The sequence below is a fragment of the Poromitra crassiceps genome (genome assembly GCF_964638095.1).
Source record: "Poromitra crassiceps genome assembly, chromosome: 14".
NCBI lineage: Eukaryota > Metazoa > Chordata > Actinopteri > Beryciformes > Melamphaidae > Poromitra > Poromitra crassiceps.
The window spans coordinates 13,336,109-13,356,369 of record NC_139633.1 but is presented as its reverse complement, the minus strand read 5'-3'; the positions used below and the strand labels follow the sequence as shown (position 1 = coordinate 13,356,369).

At 43.9% G+C, this 20,261-nt stretch overlaps 1 protein-coding gene across 2 annotated transcripts in view; it reads right to left on the bottom strand.

Moving 5' to 3' along the window:
- The window catches only part of LOC310788879 (frizzled-3-like), a 39,222-nt gene extending 21,669 nt beyond the window's left edge, over window positions 1-17,553 (bottom strand). Inside the window, exon 1 of one of the 2 annotated variants that reach the window (XM_083650457.1) lies at window positions 17,434-17,553. In XM_083650457.1, the coding sequence (XP_083506583.1) occupies window positions 17,434-17,520 (87 nt within the window). In that variant the 5' untranslated portion in view covers window positions 17,521-17,553. The remainder of the gene's footprint in view (window positions 1-17,433) is intronic. The other variant, XM_083650456.1, reaches the window with a different exon arrangement.
- Window positions 17,554-20,261: the final 2,708 nt, after the last annotated feature.

Genomic DNA, 20,261 nt, shown 5'->3' with positions numbered 1-20,261 from the left:
TCTGGTAGAGTACTGAAGCAGGAAGCACTTTGTCTCTCTATACATGTAGGCCTATGTATGCACAAAGACACACACGAGCGCGTGCGCGCACACACACCTTGGCTGTGTGCCTGCCTCCTCTCTCCTCTCACGTCCCTGACAGAGACAGGCGTTGGCCATGAATAGATGGAGTGAACAGAACAAACCGTGATGCTCTCCTCCCTGATCTCTTCCCCTTGTCCCTCTGAACCTCTGAAAAAGAGGGAAGAAAGAGGCAGCCTTCTCTCACACCCTCTCTCTCCTCTCTCTCTCACCCTCTCGCTCTCTCTCTCTCTCTCTCTCTCTCACCCTCTCGCTCTCTCTCTCTCTCTCTCTCTCACCCTCTCTCATCACATTCATTGACTCGCTCTCGTTTATCCATGTCCATCAGTGAGGAGGACCAGACAAAGCCTTTAATCGCATTCCCCTCCACGTTCACTCCCCTCCTCCTCTCCTCTTCTCTCTCCCTTATTCATCTGTTCTTTCTCTTGTCTCCCATTTACTCCTGCCAATTACATCCACATGTCCTCCTCCTCCTCCTGCATGTCCTCTCCTCCCTCTCACGTCGGTGCTCATCCACTTCCCCCTCCTTATGTCCTGACATTTTTTGCTCTGGTAAAATCTTAATAACACTCTTTCCCTCTCTCTCCTCTGCTCTCTCCCTCTTCTCCTTTACATTCATCGTGCTATCATTTCTTTTCAATCATCCATTTCTTCTCTTCTGCTTTGCTTTTGCATATTCCTATAGAATATAGGAATATAGTTTTTTTTTTTAATAAAAAATATCTGTATTCCTATATCATATAGGATATATTATATATATATAATATAGGCTATATTATATCTCTTCTCAGAAACCGGTGCAAAACCAATCAACATACATCTTCATCCTTTACTATCCCTTAATTTCATTCTTTTTCTTCTTTCCATTGTGATTTTGGTCTCCCGTAGCTTTCCACTTTCAGGGCAATTCATATTCCAGACGAACAGTTATTTTGTCGGAGGAAAAATAATAGCCATTTATTGTGCAGCTGAACATCCATCTCTTTTTTCCAAGGTGCATTTTTGTCACTTTCTTGCCTTCCTCTAACGAGCACAATGGCCGCCGTTTACTGTGATTGACCACTTCAAACCTTTCATTATGATCAACTATGAAAGACAGTCTATTCAGCAGCGTGGGAGGAGGGGCCACTCTGTTCTGTTCTGCAATTGTACGCCTCGTCCCCTGTGATCACATGTGTGATACATCTTGCAGATTTCTCACAAATTCATCTTACAAAAACAAATGTTAGCAGGATTATTTTTAATGACTTAGCTATTAAGTATGAATCTATTCATCCTCTCATTTTCCTTATCTTCTTTCCTTAACGGGCCTCTCCCCCTCCTCCCATCCTCTTTCTCTCCATCTTATTCTATCAAATGCACTCATCATCATCCCCTCGTCTGTGTCAATCCATTCCCTCTCTGCCTATTTAACTACCATGGCAACAGGTGGTGTGGAGGTTCTCATAGGAGCTTTTCCTCATGGAGAGGCTAACAGGGCAACACCCTCTCTCTCTCACACTCCTGCGTGGGAGTGTGGGGGTGGGGGTGGACGGGGGGGAGACTCCTTTTGTGAGGGAAACCATCCAAAAAGTAATCCAAACATGCAAACACGAGGAGCTACACAGAGAACGTGTGAATCAAGGAAGAGGAGGAGAATGGAATAGAGATGTAGATGGGAGACGGAGTGTGACATGGAACAGAATCAGATAGCACCCACACACTTCCAAACACCGTCCAAGCCGACTTCCCACATCCATCTGCTGTCAACCGACATTCAGCAAAAGACGACATACTTATATCCCCTAATAATGGTAAATGGCCTGCATTTATATAACGCTTTACAATCAGTAGTAGGTACATTCACCCATACACCGATGGTGGAAAACTAGGACACTCCGACATGCGGATTGGAGGAGCCGGGGATCGAACCGCCGGCCTCTTTGATCCAAAGCGATTAGTGGACGACCCGATGTGAGCTAGCCGCCCCTCCAATACATTCATTTGACTAGAGATTGAACGATATGAAAACTTCACATCACGATTATCGTGACCAAAATGATCACGGTTATCGTATTATCACGGTTTGTTAAAATGTGCTGCTGAAAATGTTCAAAAAGCACTCATACACTCACAGAAATCATTTCACCAAGTTTGATATTGAAAACTCAGACCCAAAAAGGATTGATACACTCACTGAAATAATTTCTCCAAGGCTGCACGTCTGGATCTGCGAGACGGTTGGCAACTTTGGTTGATGATGGACAGTATTTACCATGTTTTTCAAAGCACTGTAATCACGGTACCACGGTTTTAATGATAATGAAAATTTGAAACAGTACGGTTATCGTAAGTAATTTTATCACGGTTATCATTCAAACCGGTTATCGTTACATCCCTAAATTTGACTAGTGCTATTTTGCTTTCTTAGTTGAATTAAACTGAATGCAAGAATGGACATTATGTCAACTATGATTCAATGAAAACAAATGTACATTTCTTTGTAGTTATATGAACATAATTGTATATACCTCGAGACATGACACAGTGGGCTGGGTAGGTGCCTCAGGAGGTCCCTGAAGATCATCAAAGACACAAACCACCCCCACAACAGTCTGTTCTCCATGCTACCCTCAGGGAGGAGATACAGGGTCCCAAGAGCACGCACAAATCGCTTGAGGGACAGTTTCTTCTCCCAGGCCACGAGACTCCTTAACATATACAAATAGTGTAGTAGCCGTACTGTACCGCACTGCAGCTGCTACCATCACGTATGACTAATGTTCAATAGTATGTTTAATTAGGTATATGCTATTTGCACCTAACAGAATGTTATTATGTTTAATTATGTTTAAAGTATGTTCATGCCATTTGCACATATGTGCAGTGAATACGCCACTGTCTGTGGCGTGTCTTACTGCTTTATTGCTTGTTGCCTCTTGTTTTTATTTATTTTTTATTTTTTGCACTATGTTGTAACGGAGTCTACAGCACAAGAATTTCACACGTGATACTTGTACTACGGAGTGACAATAAAAATCTTGAATCTTCAGTTTTTTACTCTCAAGAGTTCCAGGAAGTAAGGTCCTGGATTAAGCAGCACTGTCGAGTTGCAGCAAAATGGACAGTTTGTGTTGTACTTTGAACATTTTATTTTTTTAAGAATCAAATTGTACATTATCAGTTTTATTTTAGCATTCAAAAGTAGCGGGAGACTCCTTCCTGGCTGTTCATTGGCTAATGAGTCACGCATTTCGGTCCTCCCCTGATGCCACTCTCTCTCTAAATTGCTCTGGGTAGGGGGTTGTGGAGCTCAGACACCGCCCACGTTTGTCTCCCTTTTTGGCTTCATTAAATGTGTTAGTTCTTGGAAAAAATTGGCCTGCACATTTGGACGAGTTTCATTTGCATGTGTGCCCATCTCTGTTCAAGTTCTTTGTGAGAGAAAATTGATATGCAGAGATCCTGTGAACTTGATTAAAAATAATGAATGCACTGCCTGGGGCTGGGCATACAGTCAGTATTTTCAAACATTCCTTATTGGAAATGATTGAGACCGCTATAAATGTATGTGATTGTTATATGAATTTATTTAGGAGTTATTTTGGGGAGGTACATCAGTTGAGAGCAGGGATGCGGTTATCAAGCTTTCCCTGTAACACCATGCCCATGATATGTTGCACGATATGCACGGCACCGCACGCCATTACAAATAAACGTTGTGTAAACGTTCTCATATTAAAGTGATAATCCATAAGATTTCAGTTTTGTTCTCTTGGGTGACACTATTGGCGATGAGTGGTAATTGCAGGTGAGATCCAAACAGCGTTATTATGTGACATTACTCAGTTTGTTCGGCCATAGTAACCACCCGTAATGCTAGCAGAGACCGGAAAAAAGTAGCTTGTTATCCTACTTCACACAAGAGTTGTCAGGAACCTACAGAGTGAGTCTATTGTGTTAGCTCCGCCCACCCTGTGAACCTACAGTAACCTATCAGAGTGAGTCTATTGTGTTAGCTCCGCCCACCCTGTGAACCTACAGTAACCTACAGAGTGAGTCTATTGTGTTAGCTCCGCCCACCCTGTGTCACCACAGACACCAAGTTCATAAATGCTGCAATACTGAAAATGCAAAGGCTTCCATCAATGGGCCATAGGCTCAATCACCATTGTGTTAACTCACTATCAGATATAGATATTGACATAACAGACATTTATTTACATGGAAATCTTCTGTATTATCACTTTCAGTTTCAGTTTCAGTTCAACACAGCAATATTTTCCTTCAAAGCAAGATACTTAGGCCGTAGTTTGTTGAATTAAAAGGGGGGGATTAATACTGTGAAACACTGTACACTGTGATATTTTGGTAGATACCATACTGTGACATTCCATATTGTTACATCCATACTTGAAAGTTGCATGTAGCTCAACAAGCATGATGATGCAATTAGTACCAACAGAGCTGTTCATGCTGATGTGGGTCTTGACCTACAGTACCACCAGAGCTGTTCATGCTGATGTGGGTCTTGACCTACAGTACCACCAGAGCTGTTAATGCTAGAGCCCGACCCGATACTGGATTTTTTAGGCCAATGCCGATACCGATATTAGGGAATAAAAAAATTCTGATATCGATATATCGGCCGATCTTCTAATATTATACTGTATATACCCATTATAATAAAAACATTTTTTTTGCAATGATCCCTCAAATATCAAACACTTGACAAATATATGACTTGACATGACTTGAGATATGTAATGTAGGCAGGATATTTTACAGCTTATAAACTTTATTGTCCAAAATGACATCAATGCAATGAAACAGTCAACTTCACTGGGAATTTAATAATTATAAATAACTAGAAATATAAAAACACAAATAGAACACATATAAAATATAACTTGCGTTAAGAAAAAAGATCATATACACACCATGCTGTCTATAACTTAAAAAATACAGAATAAAAAAATATCTGCAATATCGGACGAAATATCGGTCGGGCTCTCGTTAATGCTGATGCTATACACAGACAGAGAGAGGGATGCAAGGAGGGATACAGAGAAGGATAGAGACATAGATTGATAGACTATAGGTAAGCCAAGGCATGCCACAGAATCCAGGTTATAAATTATACAGACGTTTGGAGGGAGAGAGGGAGGGAGAGAGGGAGGGATGGGGGGAGAGAGGGAGCGAGCGATGGGCCAGATAAATACAGGGTAGAAGAATAGATTGAAGGATGAACTGATAGACCTCCACTTCTGTCAGACATCACATAATACTAGGGATGGAGAGAGCAAGAGAGCTGACCAACTAAATGTTAGCTACGTGGAAGATAGTTCTGGCGCACTGTACGTATCCGGTAACCACATTCCGGTTTCCTTGCTTTGCGCGTCGGTTACGACCCATGCAGGTCTTGAAGCGGTGCAAACGGCTCCAGACTATTATTAGGTTGGTGCTGTTCAAGCGCAATAATACAACTGCTCAGTAATGTCTTTTGAACAGAGACTAAATGGGAGCTTATACTCATCATACCCTGATACCAGCGGGCCACGGCAAACAATATCTGTGTGGTGCAGAAACTTCACATCTCATTCCCTGGGTGGCATTCTTCTCAGGCTGGAGAAGCAGCTCCAGCAGCTCCAGCCTGCCAGATAGCAGCAGCACCAACCAGTGTCTTTGTTCTCCAGCAGTCCACATCAATAAATGATGGCTTCGTTTGAGCTGGTCGGCTTCAATAAAGTCTCCGTCAGTACGAGAATCAACAGCTCCCAAATAAACTGCTACTTTTTTCAACTGAAAGAGGACCTGTCTGCCTCAGGCTGCGCCACAGTGAATAGGGTAATGGACCTCTTCAGAAGCACAGAGCACCGTGACGTGAACAGCACAAGACACACGCACGCACGCACGCACACACGCACGCAAGCACGCACACACACATACGCGCACGCACACGGGATAGAACGATAAACCAAAGCTTCACATGCACAAAAACCACAATAAAATCAATTATCTCTTGTTCATTCACGCACGCACACACACACACACACACCACAACAACAAAAACAAATAGACTGCACTATAGTGCAAGTCTCTCTTGCTCTGGCACGCACACGCACACGCACACACACACACACACACACACACACACACACACACACACACACACACACACAGTGTGGGTTGGGAGGACCTGCTGGCCCTGGGGTGGCCCTTCTTAAGCAGAGCAGTGTTATTTTGAGGGACAGGGCCCCCTGCTGAGAGAAAGACAAACACTGGAGACTGTCGGGACTAAAGACCTCACACAACCTGTCAGCCCCTCTTTATTCTCTCCGCTTTTGTCCCCCACTCTCTCTTTCCGTCCTCTCTGACTGCTCCACACTTTGCTCTCTTTTATTCCTTCTAGTCATTTTGTCCCTCCCTGCCTCCCTTCCTTTCTCACCACTCCAATTTTACAAAGAGCAGAAAAATATATACAGTCCCTTAAGCATACAGTCGATTCAGAGACATGTCATCTCAGCAGCAGGTTAAACCACCGATCGTAAGATAAGCTGGGAAAAAATGTGTTTTGTGTCTTTAATGATCCGCATAGAGAACTTGGGCAAATAGGCTGCTTTCGTGTGATTGTGGGTTTGAGTCTTTATTCATTGAAATTCCTGTTAACTCGGCACCGTCAAATAAAGCTGATGTGATCCCATTGCAAGGTGGTCTCTCTAGTTATGTGCTGATTTCAGTTACTAAGAAAGTTACCGTGTTACCTGAATAATTACTTGTCGCAAATACCGTGTCTTCTACCAGTACCAACGAGGATTTTTATTTTTTATTTTTTTTTGGATCATCAGAAATATCGGGACAAATAGCCAAGGAAAAGAAAAAGAGCAAAGGAAAGGGAATGTAGAGAATGTATAAATAATCTGTACATTTTAGATCAACTCTCTGCACGCTGATGAAGATGAATTAAATGTGGTCTCTAACATGCACCATGCTCTTTAAATGCAAGCTGCAACGGTCAAACAAATCAAGGCGTTTTAATATTTTCAGAAGATGGAGAGAGACCTAGCCATTTTTTATTCTAATTTTGTGAGATAAAAACATGGTGTTGGGCTTTTCCATCGTAACAAATGAGAGATTTATAGTTTAGCCCTGGAACCTGCAGGCTCAGGGGAAATACATAGTGCCTCCTTTGTCACATGGGGACTCACTAACAACAACCTTGCAACCCATTGCAGATACCTTATAGCTATATAGCCTATAGCAGGGCTATTCAACTAAATTGTTCAGGGGGCCACATTGTCAGAAACCTAAGGGACCGGGGGCCGGACCCCGAGCCATTATATGTACACTTGACACAACCCGCCACCACATTTTCGCAGCCGTGCTGGAACTATTATTAAATAGGGGGTGCTGTAAGGAATGGAATCTCTGGAAGAAAATTTGATGTTTTTTGGACTTTTATCCATATTTAGAAGAATATTTAATTTTAAATTAACATTAGGATTATACTGTTGTGATGTCATTATTCAGTATCTTCTCCTTTTCTCACTCACTTTCATGTAACCACCTGCTCTCCAGACAGCAACACATGCATAAACACTGAACTTATTATTATTATTATGGAAAACCAGATTATGATGAAAATCAAACACTGTAATGTAACAAACAAGGAAAAATGAAATAAAAAAGCTTCTCCCGGGCCAGTCATAGATCTTTGTCCCCCACCCGGAGATTTTTTTTTATTTTTTTATATCAAACTCTGGCCTGGCCTGGCCTATAGCTTAAGAAACCAGATGTTGGAGAGATTGACAACCGATACAACCACAACAAACAAGTCAGAGAATGAAGAAATAATGTGCTGCATTTGATTTTAGTCTAGGTATTAGCCAACCTATGGACATCGATTCACAGCCTAGCCTAGCGCACACACACGCTATGGTATGCTAGGCTGTAACACATGGTACGGTAGGCTAGGCTGTAACAAATAATGGACACAGTGAAGCGTCCTGGTTTATGACCATCTCTGGGCTTTGTTCACAGGCGCACTGCACCCATAAAAATGATCGCCTCTTTTCTGCCATCTTCTTTTGTCCGCAACATCAGCACGTCCATATACACAATATTACAATATAGATTCTGATTCTGATTAGCCACCATCTACACCAAATTCTTTGGCCATGTACTGAGTACTATGACATGTTTTCATGCTAGTATAATTCATGTTAGTATACACATGTAATTTTAGAGGAAAAGAACTAAGAAGCTTTAAAAAAAATCAATAGGTTGTAAGAAATCAACACAGGCAGTGACAGGTTCAGGTCATGATCAGTCCATGCCCCCCCCCCACCGCCAACCCACACCCACACCCACACCCACACTCTTTGAGTAATGTCATAACCTGCGTCCTATGGGAACCATAACTTGCTGCGACAGATGGACAACACGGGCCAGTTTCCTAAGACATGCACACATGCACGTGTTTCCAGCACTAACACACAAGCATGTCCCCAAAGAAATCAATTAACCATTCACTCACCCACTCACTCACTCACCCATTCACTCACCCATTCTAAAGCCATTTCCCCTCATTTCCCTTCCCCCCGCTCTTTAAGCGTCATTCTTTCTCACCCTCTTCTCTCTCAGGTTTAATTGACTATTGTGGCAGATGGGGGGAGGAATGGCTGGGTCTGTGGGAATCAATGTCTCCATTGTGGAGCTGAGCGAGAGATTAGCAGCTAGTTAGCACTGGTGAGGGATGACAGCTGGCACCGTTAGCCTCTCCTGTCACTCACAGAGACAGGAAGTTCCACTGTACAGTCCGCCCCCTAGCCCATGCTCTTCAATTACACAACAGAAACACTACTCTGTACCATTCGCCATTAACTAGGCCCGTCACTCAAATACATAGGAGGAATCTGGCCCAGCATGTTGATCGTGCACGCACACACACACACACACACACACACGCACGCACACACACTGACACACGCACGCGCACACACACACACACACACACACACACACACAGACGCACGCACACGCACGCACACACACACACAAACACGCACACACTGACACACGCACGCACGCGCATACACACACACACGCACACGCACACACACACACTGACACACGCACGCACGCACGCACGCACACACACACACACACACACACACTGACGCACGCACACACACACACACACACACACCTTAATGACATTGAGGTTGTAAAAGTATCAAAGTATCGTTAAGTATCAATACTAAGAATTTGAAACGGATACAATACTAATTTGCAACAGGTATCGATATCAGAATCAAAATCAGAAAAACTTGCTACAGTTATACTCAGATAGGGGAAAATATAAACACATACATATAGAGACATAAGAGGCATAGGAATAGACCATAAAACAATACAATAGAAGTTAGGAATATAGTATAGTATATAATATAGTAGGAATATAGTATCGATAAGTAACAATAGTAAACATTTTAAACCCATACAATACTCGTTTGCAACATTGCAACAGTATCAATATCAGTAGTGCTCTTAATGAAAAATCAAATGGACTACTGATGTTTCCCTCCCCATCATTGGTGGGTATCTGTTGCTTCAATAAGCTAAGTGTTCCGATAGGCTGATGCCTAGAGCAGGGGTAATCTGCTGTGTAAATGCAAAGATTTTAATGAGTTTTATCAGGCCTAGAATAGATTATAGAGAAGCATGCATCTGTCCCACTTGAATACTGTATATGTCGATGGTCTGTCCATCCATCTCATCCCCGGCGTGGTATCGAAAATGGTATCGATATTTTCCTGGGTATCGGTATCAAAGTAAAAAATTCTAGTATTGTGGCAACCCTCCAGGAAAGCCCACTATTATAGTTGGGGTCTGTTCCTGGGGCACATGTGAAAGCATTGCCAGTGAGGTCACGTTAGAGCAGAGCAGATGCATCCAGTGACTGCGACAGTTGCTGACAATGGCTCCGGTTTCGTGAAGGCATTTGAAATCCATCAAACTGATCTGGCAGCAGTTGTTGTTTACTTTGAGATCATCCGCAGGCATTTTAGAAGGCTGTGTCAACTCTTCTGTCACTCGGCATTTCAGTATAAGCTTACCTCTGTTGTTATTAAGCATGTTTGAATATAGACTTATCTTACTCGGGTTGATCTTCTTTGACAGAGAAGATAAAGCGGTTAGCCTGTTGGGTGGCACAGGTTATGTAATATTAGTAAGGATATAGCTATTACAGGTAACTGACAAAAAATGACACTAGTTTTCATTTCTGCTTGTATCCATCTGGATTTCGCCAAAGGCCAGCCACTCCTGTTAAGCACATTTGAACACTGTACAAAAGAGTTACTTCTGGACTTTTACTTCCTGGACTCAATTTCCCATAATCCCCCACACCTCACATTTGCCCCTTCTCCTGACTCACCCATGCACACACCTGCCAGCAATCACCCACACACACCTGACAGCACTCTGGACTAATTAGCCCCAGTCACTCTGTCTGTGGATTTAAACCTTTCTCAGTTTAGTCAAGTCAAGTCAAGTCAAGTTTATTTATATAGCCCTAATTCACAAGCATGTCTCAGAGGGCTTCACAGAAAGTATGTCTAGCTGATTCTAGCTAACACACAGTAACAAGAATATACAGAATAAAGATAACATTTGAACATTTGAAGAAAGCAGGAGAGTGGAGGAGGGAGGGAGAGGGAGGAGGGAGGGGAGGGGGGAGGGGGGAGGTGGGGAGAAAATAGGAAATGTGGAGGAGGAGAGAACAGAGGAGGAGAGATGAGGGTGCAGGGGAGGGAGAGCCAGGGTAGGGGTAGGGTCTAGGGTTGGGGGAGGGAGTAGGATACGGGCCCGGATTAGGGCGAGGGTGGGGAGAAATGGGAAATGTGGAGGAGGAGAGAACAGAGAAAGAGAGGGTGCAGGGGAGGGAGAGCAGGGGGAATGTGAGAGGGAGGAGAGGGCAGAGAGGAGGAGAGAACAGAGAAGGAGAGGTGGGAGGGCGCAGGGGAAGGAGAGCAGTGGGAATGTGAGAGAGGGGAGAGGACAGAGAGGAGGAGAGAACAGAGAAGGAGAGGTGGAAGGGTACAGGGGAGGTAGAGTAGAGGTAGGGTCTAGGGTGGAGGGAGGGAGTAGGATACGGGCCCGGATTAGGGCGAGGGTGGGGAGAAAATGGGAAATGTGGAGGAGGAGAGAACAGAGAAGGGGAGGTGGGAGGGTGCAGGGGAAGGAGAGCAGGGGGAATGTGAGAGAGGGGGGAGGACAGAGAGTAGAGGTAGGGTCTAGGGTGGAGGGAGGGAGTAGGATACGGGCCCGGATTAGGGCGAGGGTGGGGGGAAAATGGGAAATGTGGAGGAGGAGAGAACAGAGAAGGAGAGGTGGGAGGGTGCAGGGGAAGGAGAGCAGGGGGAATGTGAGAGAGGGGGGAGGACAGAGAGGCAGAGAAGGAGAGGTGGGAGGGTGCAGGGGAAGGAGAGCAGGGGGAATGTGAGAGAAGGGAGAGCAGGAAGTGGCAGGAATTCAGGAAAATAGGGGAGAAGAGGAGAAGGAGCAGAGGGGGGGAGAATGAGGAGAGAGCAGGAGAAGGGAGGGGGGGCGGTGGGATGTGGGGGAGGAAAGAGCATGGAAAGAGAGTGGGGGAGGAAAGAGCATGGAAAGAGAGGAGAACAAGAAGGGGGAAGAAGGGAGGAAGCGGGGGAAGGGGGAAAGAGAGGGGGGGGGGAGAAGATCAGACAACTGACTACTCTAAGCATTAACCAGAGCTAACTGGGACATAGTATCTAGCTAATCTACAGCCTAATCTGGCCTATCCTACCCTGCTCTAGTCTGATTTTAGCCTGAACACTAACAGGTCAGCCTTAGGCTGTAGCTAATCTATCGCCTACCTAAGCTGTTCTAAACCAACCGGCAGCCCTCGACCAACAGAGTTTTAAACAGAGTTTAGTTTGAATGATTTCGTAAAATGCTTATAAACATAGTTTTACTTGGTCAAACTAAACGGTTCAGCTATATTTAGAATCGGGGGAGACCATAGAACATTTCACGTGGACCAAAAAGAAAAACCATCGAAAAAACATTTTCTTTAAATCCTCAATTTTTCTTTACGTTTTGAAATGTTATGTGGTCTCTCCCAATTCTAAATATATCTGAACCGTTTGGTTTGAACAAGTAAAACTATTTTTATAAGCATTTTACGAAATGTCTACGGGAAAATAAATGGCGGATGAAAATCTCTGGTACAGTGCTGAAGCAGGAAGTAGGCGGTCAGTTTGCCTCTCCTATATAAGCTTTCCTACAAACTCAGACTGCCAAAAACTCCTAAGGCTGGTGTTGGTTGACAGAGAACATCCAGATGTTCGTCCAGGTGGCCTGCTGTACAGCTGCTCTGGGTCACAGTGGCTGTTATGTGAGGGCTCAACTAATACTGCTGTAACAATGAGAGGCAAACTGATTTCACCCTCCCAGATCCCATAGGGGGTTTAAGAAATGAAAAATGCCTGTCAGCTGTGAGACGCACACACACATTTGGAAATGCGATCTGCAGAATGGACCAGAAATTCCAGTTGCTCGTTCCCTGCTGAAATCTCTCATTCATTTCAAACTTCCTGTTAATTGTTTTTGAGTACAGAATGCCAACAGAATCACTTTCATAATACCTTCATAATTCCTGTTGACAGGGAACATACAGATGATAGTCCATGCAGAGAGTGTTGACAGGGACCATACAGAGGTTAGTCCATGCAGAGATTAGCCTCCTGTCCAGGGCGTTTCTCAGACCCTTGGTTATGTGAGTGTTCAAATTCCCTCTATGCGTTTAATACACTGGGAATGTGAAGGTTTAATTAAATATGAAAAAAGAAGAATAGTGTCAAAGTCACACCCTCTAAAATATTTCATTGCCATTCATGTTTCCATAGAAGTTTCGTAAAATGCTTATAAAAATAGTTTTACTTGGTCAAACCAAGCGATTCAGCTATATTTAGAATCGGGAGAGAGACACTTCACTCGGACCAAAACAAAACTTTTATTTTATTTTAATTTTTTCGTCCAAGTGAAATGTTATGTATGGGCTCTCATTATTCTAAATAATGAATGGGGAGTGAAACCTGGAACAGGGCGTGACTTTGGCACTATATAGGACTATACTAGAGATGTGACAACAGTACAAAATGTTACGAGCTTTTTTTTGCTATTTGAGGCAACAAAGAAATAAGTGAAAGAAAAGTGTGGTATCCCTGCAGAAATTAAATTAAATGTTATTTAGACCACAAATAGACTTGCACGCACATGCACACAAACTGACCGCAGTACATATTGTATACACACAGAGACACAAGTGCATACGCACATACACACACAGAAGCTGGTATATAGCCAACATCCCATGAGAGATATTATTCAATTTCCTGCAGGTTCCCACCAGGGCAGCCATGCCAGGTCAGAGCAGAGCAGAGCAGAGCAGAGCAGAGCAGAGCAGAGCAGCAAAACCAGCAGGGCTCATGTTGCCGCTCAACCATCTTCAGAAAGCTGTCTCTTCCATGACTGGAGGGTGAAGGTGTCAGTTACAAGCCTCCTTCTTCTACTGGGTCAAATCAAGTTCAACAACAGACGCGTCTTACAACCCCCGACACAGCGTGTTTTGACATGACGCCGGGGAATTGACTTGATTTTGAACGTTTGCTGGTCTATGAATGACTTCTAATAGCCAAGGAGAATTAGAATACATTCAAAACACACTGGGCAAATACTGTATATATTTTTTTTTTCTTAATTCCCCACTTTTTGGAGAAAAAAAAGGGTTTCGCACAATGTTGGCTATTAATAAATCCCTTTTATCCCTTCTGCATATTTAATATATGCAGAAGCAGAAGAGACCTTTCTATTCACATTTGGCTGGTTTTGACATGAGAAAATATTAGCTAAAAATACAAATGATCCCATGACTAAACACAGCAGTCATTTGCCTTGTCCAAGTTCATCCGGTTTAGGACAACGGTAATGTAATATGCCAGCCATGAACAGCTGCAGGGAGAATTAATTTGACGGACTGTATTTGTCATCCCTCAGTGTTGTTGTTCGTATTATAAACTACCAAAGTACTGCAGACAAAACATGAGTTCAACTATTCCAGTGGGAATGTGCCCTGGAGACATATGGATGGAGAGATGGATACACACACACACACACACACACACACACACACACACACACACACACACACACACACACACACACACACACACACACACACACACACACACACACACACACACACACACAGACAGCCTGGAGGTGGGGGGGGGGGGGGGATCACAAGTACTTCTAGATATATTCCATTCTAACTACACTGCCAGAAGCCTTTTATTTCTATATTATACATTCAGGCCATGTCTCTTCATTGATGCGTCATACTGTAGCTGGGGTGTGTGTGTGCATGTGTGTGTGCGTGTGTGTGTGTGTGTGTGTGTGTGTGTGTGTCATTAAAAGCCTCTACTCTAATAATGGCGGAGGCCACGGTCTGCACTCTGCATGGACAAATAAAGGCCTGCCTCCAATACAGGCCCGGTCAAAAAACGAAGGAAGAAAAACTACGGTGAATACGGTAAACTCCTGCTGGTGGTTATATGTTTGTATTAACGTACCGGTGCCACAAGATGGCAGTAACTACATTTGAATTACCATTTGACCTGTGGTGTTAAATTGTTATCGACTGTGCTGTAAACTGGCCAGTCTGCCATTTGTTTTGTTTTTATGTGACATTGGGCACATTTATTTGAGTTGTGACATTATATTTTGTTTAATACCTGTGGTATTTCAGGTTAATCGAATCGTTATTACGATAACTTAAACTGTGAAGTAAATGTATTTGCTTTAATTTGCTTTCAACTTTAAATGGAAATGTTTGGTTTGTCCAATGTTTTGCAATAAAAGTCAGGAAATGAAGGGATTGGGGCCTGCCTCCAACAAAGGCCCTAATCGCTCTCTGCGGCTCAGTAAATAAAGGCCCCGGCCAATATTAGAGGATTTACGGTACATTGACTTATTATTTACATGGACTCCACTATATGTCAGTTTAAAGGTCTTTTACTTTGCCATGTATAATTTGAAGATCGTCTATCTGTCTGCTCCATATCATTTTGCTATTGCTGTGATCGCTGCGCTGCATAAACACAAACTCCTCATTTGTAACCTGTTTACTCGCTGGTTATTAGAATGACCTTGAATCTTGAAACAGATACGTTATGGTCTTGGTTCCTCAGCGACACCCTCCTGTGTGAAACATACGGTAGGCCCTGGTCTCTCTCTCCCCTGGTCTCTCTCCCTCTCCCCGCACTAACAAAAGAGTAGGAGAGGGAGGTCATATGATATGGATGGATAGTGTGTGTCCACCAATGCACTCAGATAGCAGGTAACACGGCGTCTGATTTCCCTGCACCTATTCCTGTGTAAAGTAACCGACGAGCTAACACTGAGGGGACATTGTGTCTTGATTAAATCAATCACACTGTACAGCACCGCACCAAAACCTCCCGTCTCTGAAACACTGTATATACGTACGTGCAAGGAAGAGTGTGGGACTCAAACCCGCGATATCACAAGCACACGGTGTAACTGTGTACGTCTTTAGAGGGGCTCCGCCACAGGGACGCCACACGCACATCCCTCTGAACGGTGACGTGCAGAGAGGAGTTGGAGGTGTAACAGGAGGAGCGCTGACAGAATGTCAGCCTTGCTGCCTCAGATGTCAAACGACCCTGTTTTGTTGTCTCTGTTAAGTAGTCTTTCCTACGGAACCCTGTGTTTCTGGGTCTGTGTGTATTAAGCCAGTTTTACTCCAGCACTCAAGAGCATCCAGCATGGCTCAATGCAGTGTAGGAAATTAAAAAAATATATTTTGGGGACAACTTTTGCCCCCACTGTCTAAAAACTGGGGGCATTTACAAACTTTGGGGGGCACTTAAAAAAATAGTAATTAGTGCATAAAGTTGCTAAAGCGTAGTGTGAAGTTACAACAGTGCCGTTTGTGTGAGTGTGGTCTTCATCGTTGCCTTCTGGCAACCAGCTTGCAGGTGCTGAGTGTGTGTTAGAGATGGAAATTAAATTGAGTGAAAATAAAATCATCAAAAAAAATTGGGACAATTTTTGTCCCTGGCTCAGGGTTTTTAGGGGCATTCTGAGATTTGTTGGGGGCATTTTTGCCCTTGCCCCTGGCTCAATTCCTACACTGGCTCAATGCAGCCTATGTATGTTTATCTGTGTCGGTGTCAAACAAGACCGCTCTACCACTGTTTTAAAGCATTTCTGGTTGATTTAAATGCAAGGCTTACTTGTTGATAGTTGGTTTGATTTTACGTTACTAATTTAGATGTAAAATATGCTCAGCCCATGATCCAAATATAAGTAACACAGACTGTAGAGATAATCAATAATACAACAATACAGCATTGCCTTAATTTAAAAAAATACGTGTCTATGGTGGAACAAGACTAGGCTACAAGACGTCAACAACAAGCTTACTAGCGTAGCATCAAATTGTAATATGTTGGTGAAACCGGTCCCTTACACCGTTTATTTACACTGACTGTATGCAAGGTCCTTTCATCCTAAGTATAGCCTAATGTCACTGTAAAACTCTCCAAGTTGCTCATAAGTTATCACCGTCTTCAGCTGGTGAGTTATTCCTGATTTCTATCAAATTGTTAAAACTGGTCAACACATTTCCCTTCTCCACACAACACATCTTAGTTTTGTTTGTATAAGACAACATGTTACATACATGTTTGCTTATGTTTACAGAACGTTGTCTATGCTGTCCTTGCTGTAACATGATTATCCATAAAATTATGTAAGGTAATAAAGCTGAAACTTTAAGGGTCAACTTACTGCAGGGGCTGCCCGCCCGGTAATCTAGCAAGCAGATGGATCTGCTGTAAGCAAGAATGTTTTGAGTCCACCTCGCTGTGTCATACAGCAGCTGTCCAGCTTTCCCATGTGTCCTCATGCACATGTTCACACACACAAACATGCACTGACTGACACACACGCACAGTCACGTGTGTGTGTGTGTGTGTGTGTGTGTGCGCGCACACACACACACGCACACGGGATAGAACGATAAACCAAAGCTTCACATGCACAAAAACCACAATCAAATCAATTCTCTCTTGTTCATTCACGCACGCACACACACACACACACACACACACCAACAAAAACAATAAATATATGTATATATATATATATACACACACAGTATATATATATATATATATATATACACAGTATATATATACACACACACACATATATATACACATACAGTATATACACACACACACACACACACACACAGCCTACCTCCATTGCCAGTGCGGCCGTTTGTTGGTCATAGTGGTTGAGCAGGTTGGGCATGAAGGTGGTGTTGTAAGGCAGATCCTGGCACATTCTCAGTCCAATGGGCTCACAGCTGAACTCACTGTGGCTCTGCACGGACTCCACGTGAATGGAGAGAGTGGGAGAAAGCAGGGCGGAGAGGAGGAGCACGGAGAGAGGGATGAGGAGGAAGGAGGAATAGAGCTGGGCCATTTGTCTGCAGGGGATCCTCGTTGAGAAGCAGTCTCTCATACCTCCTCTTCCGATCGGCGCAGTCATTTTAATGACACATAATATGTCCTGCTGCAAGATCTCACAAGCTGTCCATTGCGACTGTTAGCCTTGTGGACGTGGATTGTTTGATGGCTTCCTATTAGACGCAATGGAGTCCATTGTTCTAGTGGTAGGAGAGGAGGTAGATGTTACTGTGACCCACCAACCAAAACAAGTCATCTGTAATTAGGCTGGCAGGGGGAATGCACCTTTAAGAGAGAGGTGGGAGAAGAATGGAGCGGGCGACTTGTGTTAGTCCTCAATCCACCCAGAATTTGCTTTTCTTCTTTGACTATCTTGAAATGTGCTCGTAAATGCAAGGTGTTGACAAAATTGTGACTTATTAAAATAAAGTAGATCCTACAGTTTCTGTCCACAGCTTGGTCATCTCTGGGTCAGAGAGGGTTTTCCCCAACGCTGGGCGTCGTCCTGAGCTAATGGATCTCACCATCAACCTACTGGAGCTCCTCTCTGGCTCGCTGTGTGTCTCTTTCTTGCGGTTTGCAGAGATATGTCCAAGGATCAGCCATTTAGCCATTAAATTCTCTCTTCCTCTATGTATCTCTTGTCTCCTCTCCCTCTCTCTTTCGGTTTGCAGTGATGTTTCCAAGGATCATCTGAGGTTGAGTCTTTCAAATATCGTTATCCTCCAACTCATCCAGCAGATAGCACCAGGAGAAGGAAAATTCTGTCTTGTAGCCACTTCAAGCAGGTCCTACAGGTTTAAACACACACACACACACACAAACAAAGGAGAATAGCATAATGAATGGTCGAACAAGCAGAGTAGGCTGGCTCAGAGATAAGCATTGTTGTAGGCCGCCTACTGTAGGCTATCTGGTTAAAAATGAGTGTGAAGTGTTGTCTCTGATCAGCCACACCCTCTCCAAGTCAAGATCAAAATGATATCTGCCAAATGGCTCATTAAGAGATCTGAAGAAATCTACACCAGCCTAATATCTCTGGTGACAATCTCTCTCAATCTCCTAATCAGCATATCTCTGGTGAAAATACCTCTCAAAAGATACATTAGCCTAGTTTTGTAATGACAAGTCAATGTTGACTGGTGTCAGATTCTCACTCACTAGAGCGTTCGTTGTGACTGAACGGCAACACACCCAGGAGCAGTGGAGCACTGCACACACCTTTTGTACCATTTGAAATTATAGTCCACACAGCGATCGAGGCATGTCCATTATTTCACCATTCGATATTCACGTAGTATGTTGTTACACACCTGCAGATGAGCCGATCAGCCTCTTCCAGCCAGTCAGTCGCGTGTTTGTGTGAGGTTGGCCGGGCAACGTAACGCTCCCGTGCGATGTTTCACACTCTGTGGCTCGGTGTCTTTTTGACTGACCGAGCGAGCTGGGTTTTTAACATGACTGACTGTCTGTGCAACAACAATACAAAGACTTTACGAAAATAAAGTATTTTGACCGATTACAAATTAAGTGTTACCCCCCCCCCTGCTGGCAATATTGTGGCGAGTAAACGACATAGCCTACAGGAGAAGCGGTGTCCGGTTTAGCGCATAAGCTGAATACGCGCATATTCTACAGTCACAGGTGTGTATTTTATCCAGCGGAGATGTGCGTCTATCACCCGTGGGCCGCCGGAATTTGCAAAGTTAAAATCCCAGGTCCTACACCTACTGACCTTGCAATGCAACCTAAAACATAATGTGATTCTTTATAGGCTGAGCAAAACCCCTCTGTTGCGCTCCACGCTGCTTGCTACACAAAACCCGGGCGGACCGTTGCGTGTCACACACAGAGCCATGGGAGGAGGAGCACCACCTTGCTAGTTTTATAAAGCATAATGGGGGAAAATATGGGTTTCTGTAATCTAAGTTAGATTGTATCTATCGGGGTTTAGTGACACAAAAACCATGGTTACATTGCGAGTTGACAAAATAAAATGCATATCAATCCTGATAATAAACTGTGGCTGGATGTGTCACACCGCAGGATCTTCCAGGCAGCCAAACCGTGCGCCGCCGAGGACTCGCAGTGTCGCACTGTGTGGACGCCTGCTGCCCTGCAGGATTCGTTAACATCATTCATTTGTTCCGGTCTGCCTTGCATGCAGCGGAGAAGCGCTATTTAATCATGCATTAGTAGGCTACACTGTCCATCCTTAATTCCTGATCATTTACCTTGTCTGAAGAATAAGGAGCAATTCTGAGGCGCTCCTCCTCGTCTCCACCGGCGCTGTGTTCACTGCAGTGGTTCGTTGTTCCACTGTTTGCAGCTGGTCGCCTGCAGCAGCATGCAACCGACATCGTGAGCGCGCATTTGCCGTGGCCGCGCAATGGGATGATATAATTAACCTCAGTGGTGGTGGTCTGGCTGGTGGGAATTTGATGATCCCAGCAAACAAAAATGTGGGACAAAGAGTATGTTTGTGTGGGACAATGTGGGACAATGTGGGTAGTGCTGAGTAGGGCTGCCTGCAACTAACAATTATTTTCATTATTGATTAATCTATTATTTTAGACGAATCAATTAAGCGTTTGGTCTGTACAATGTAATGGTTGA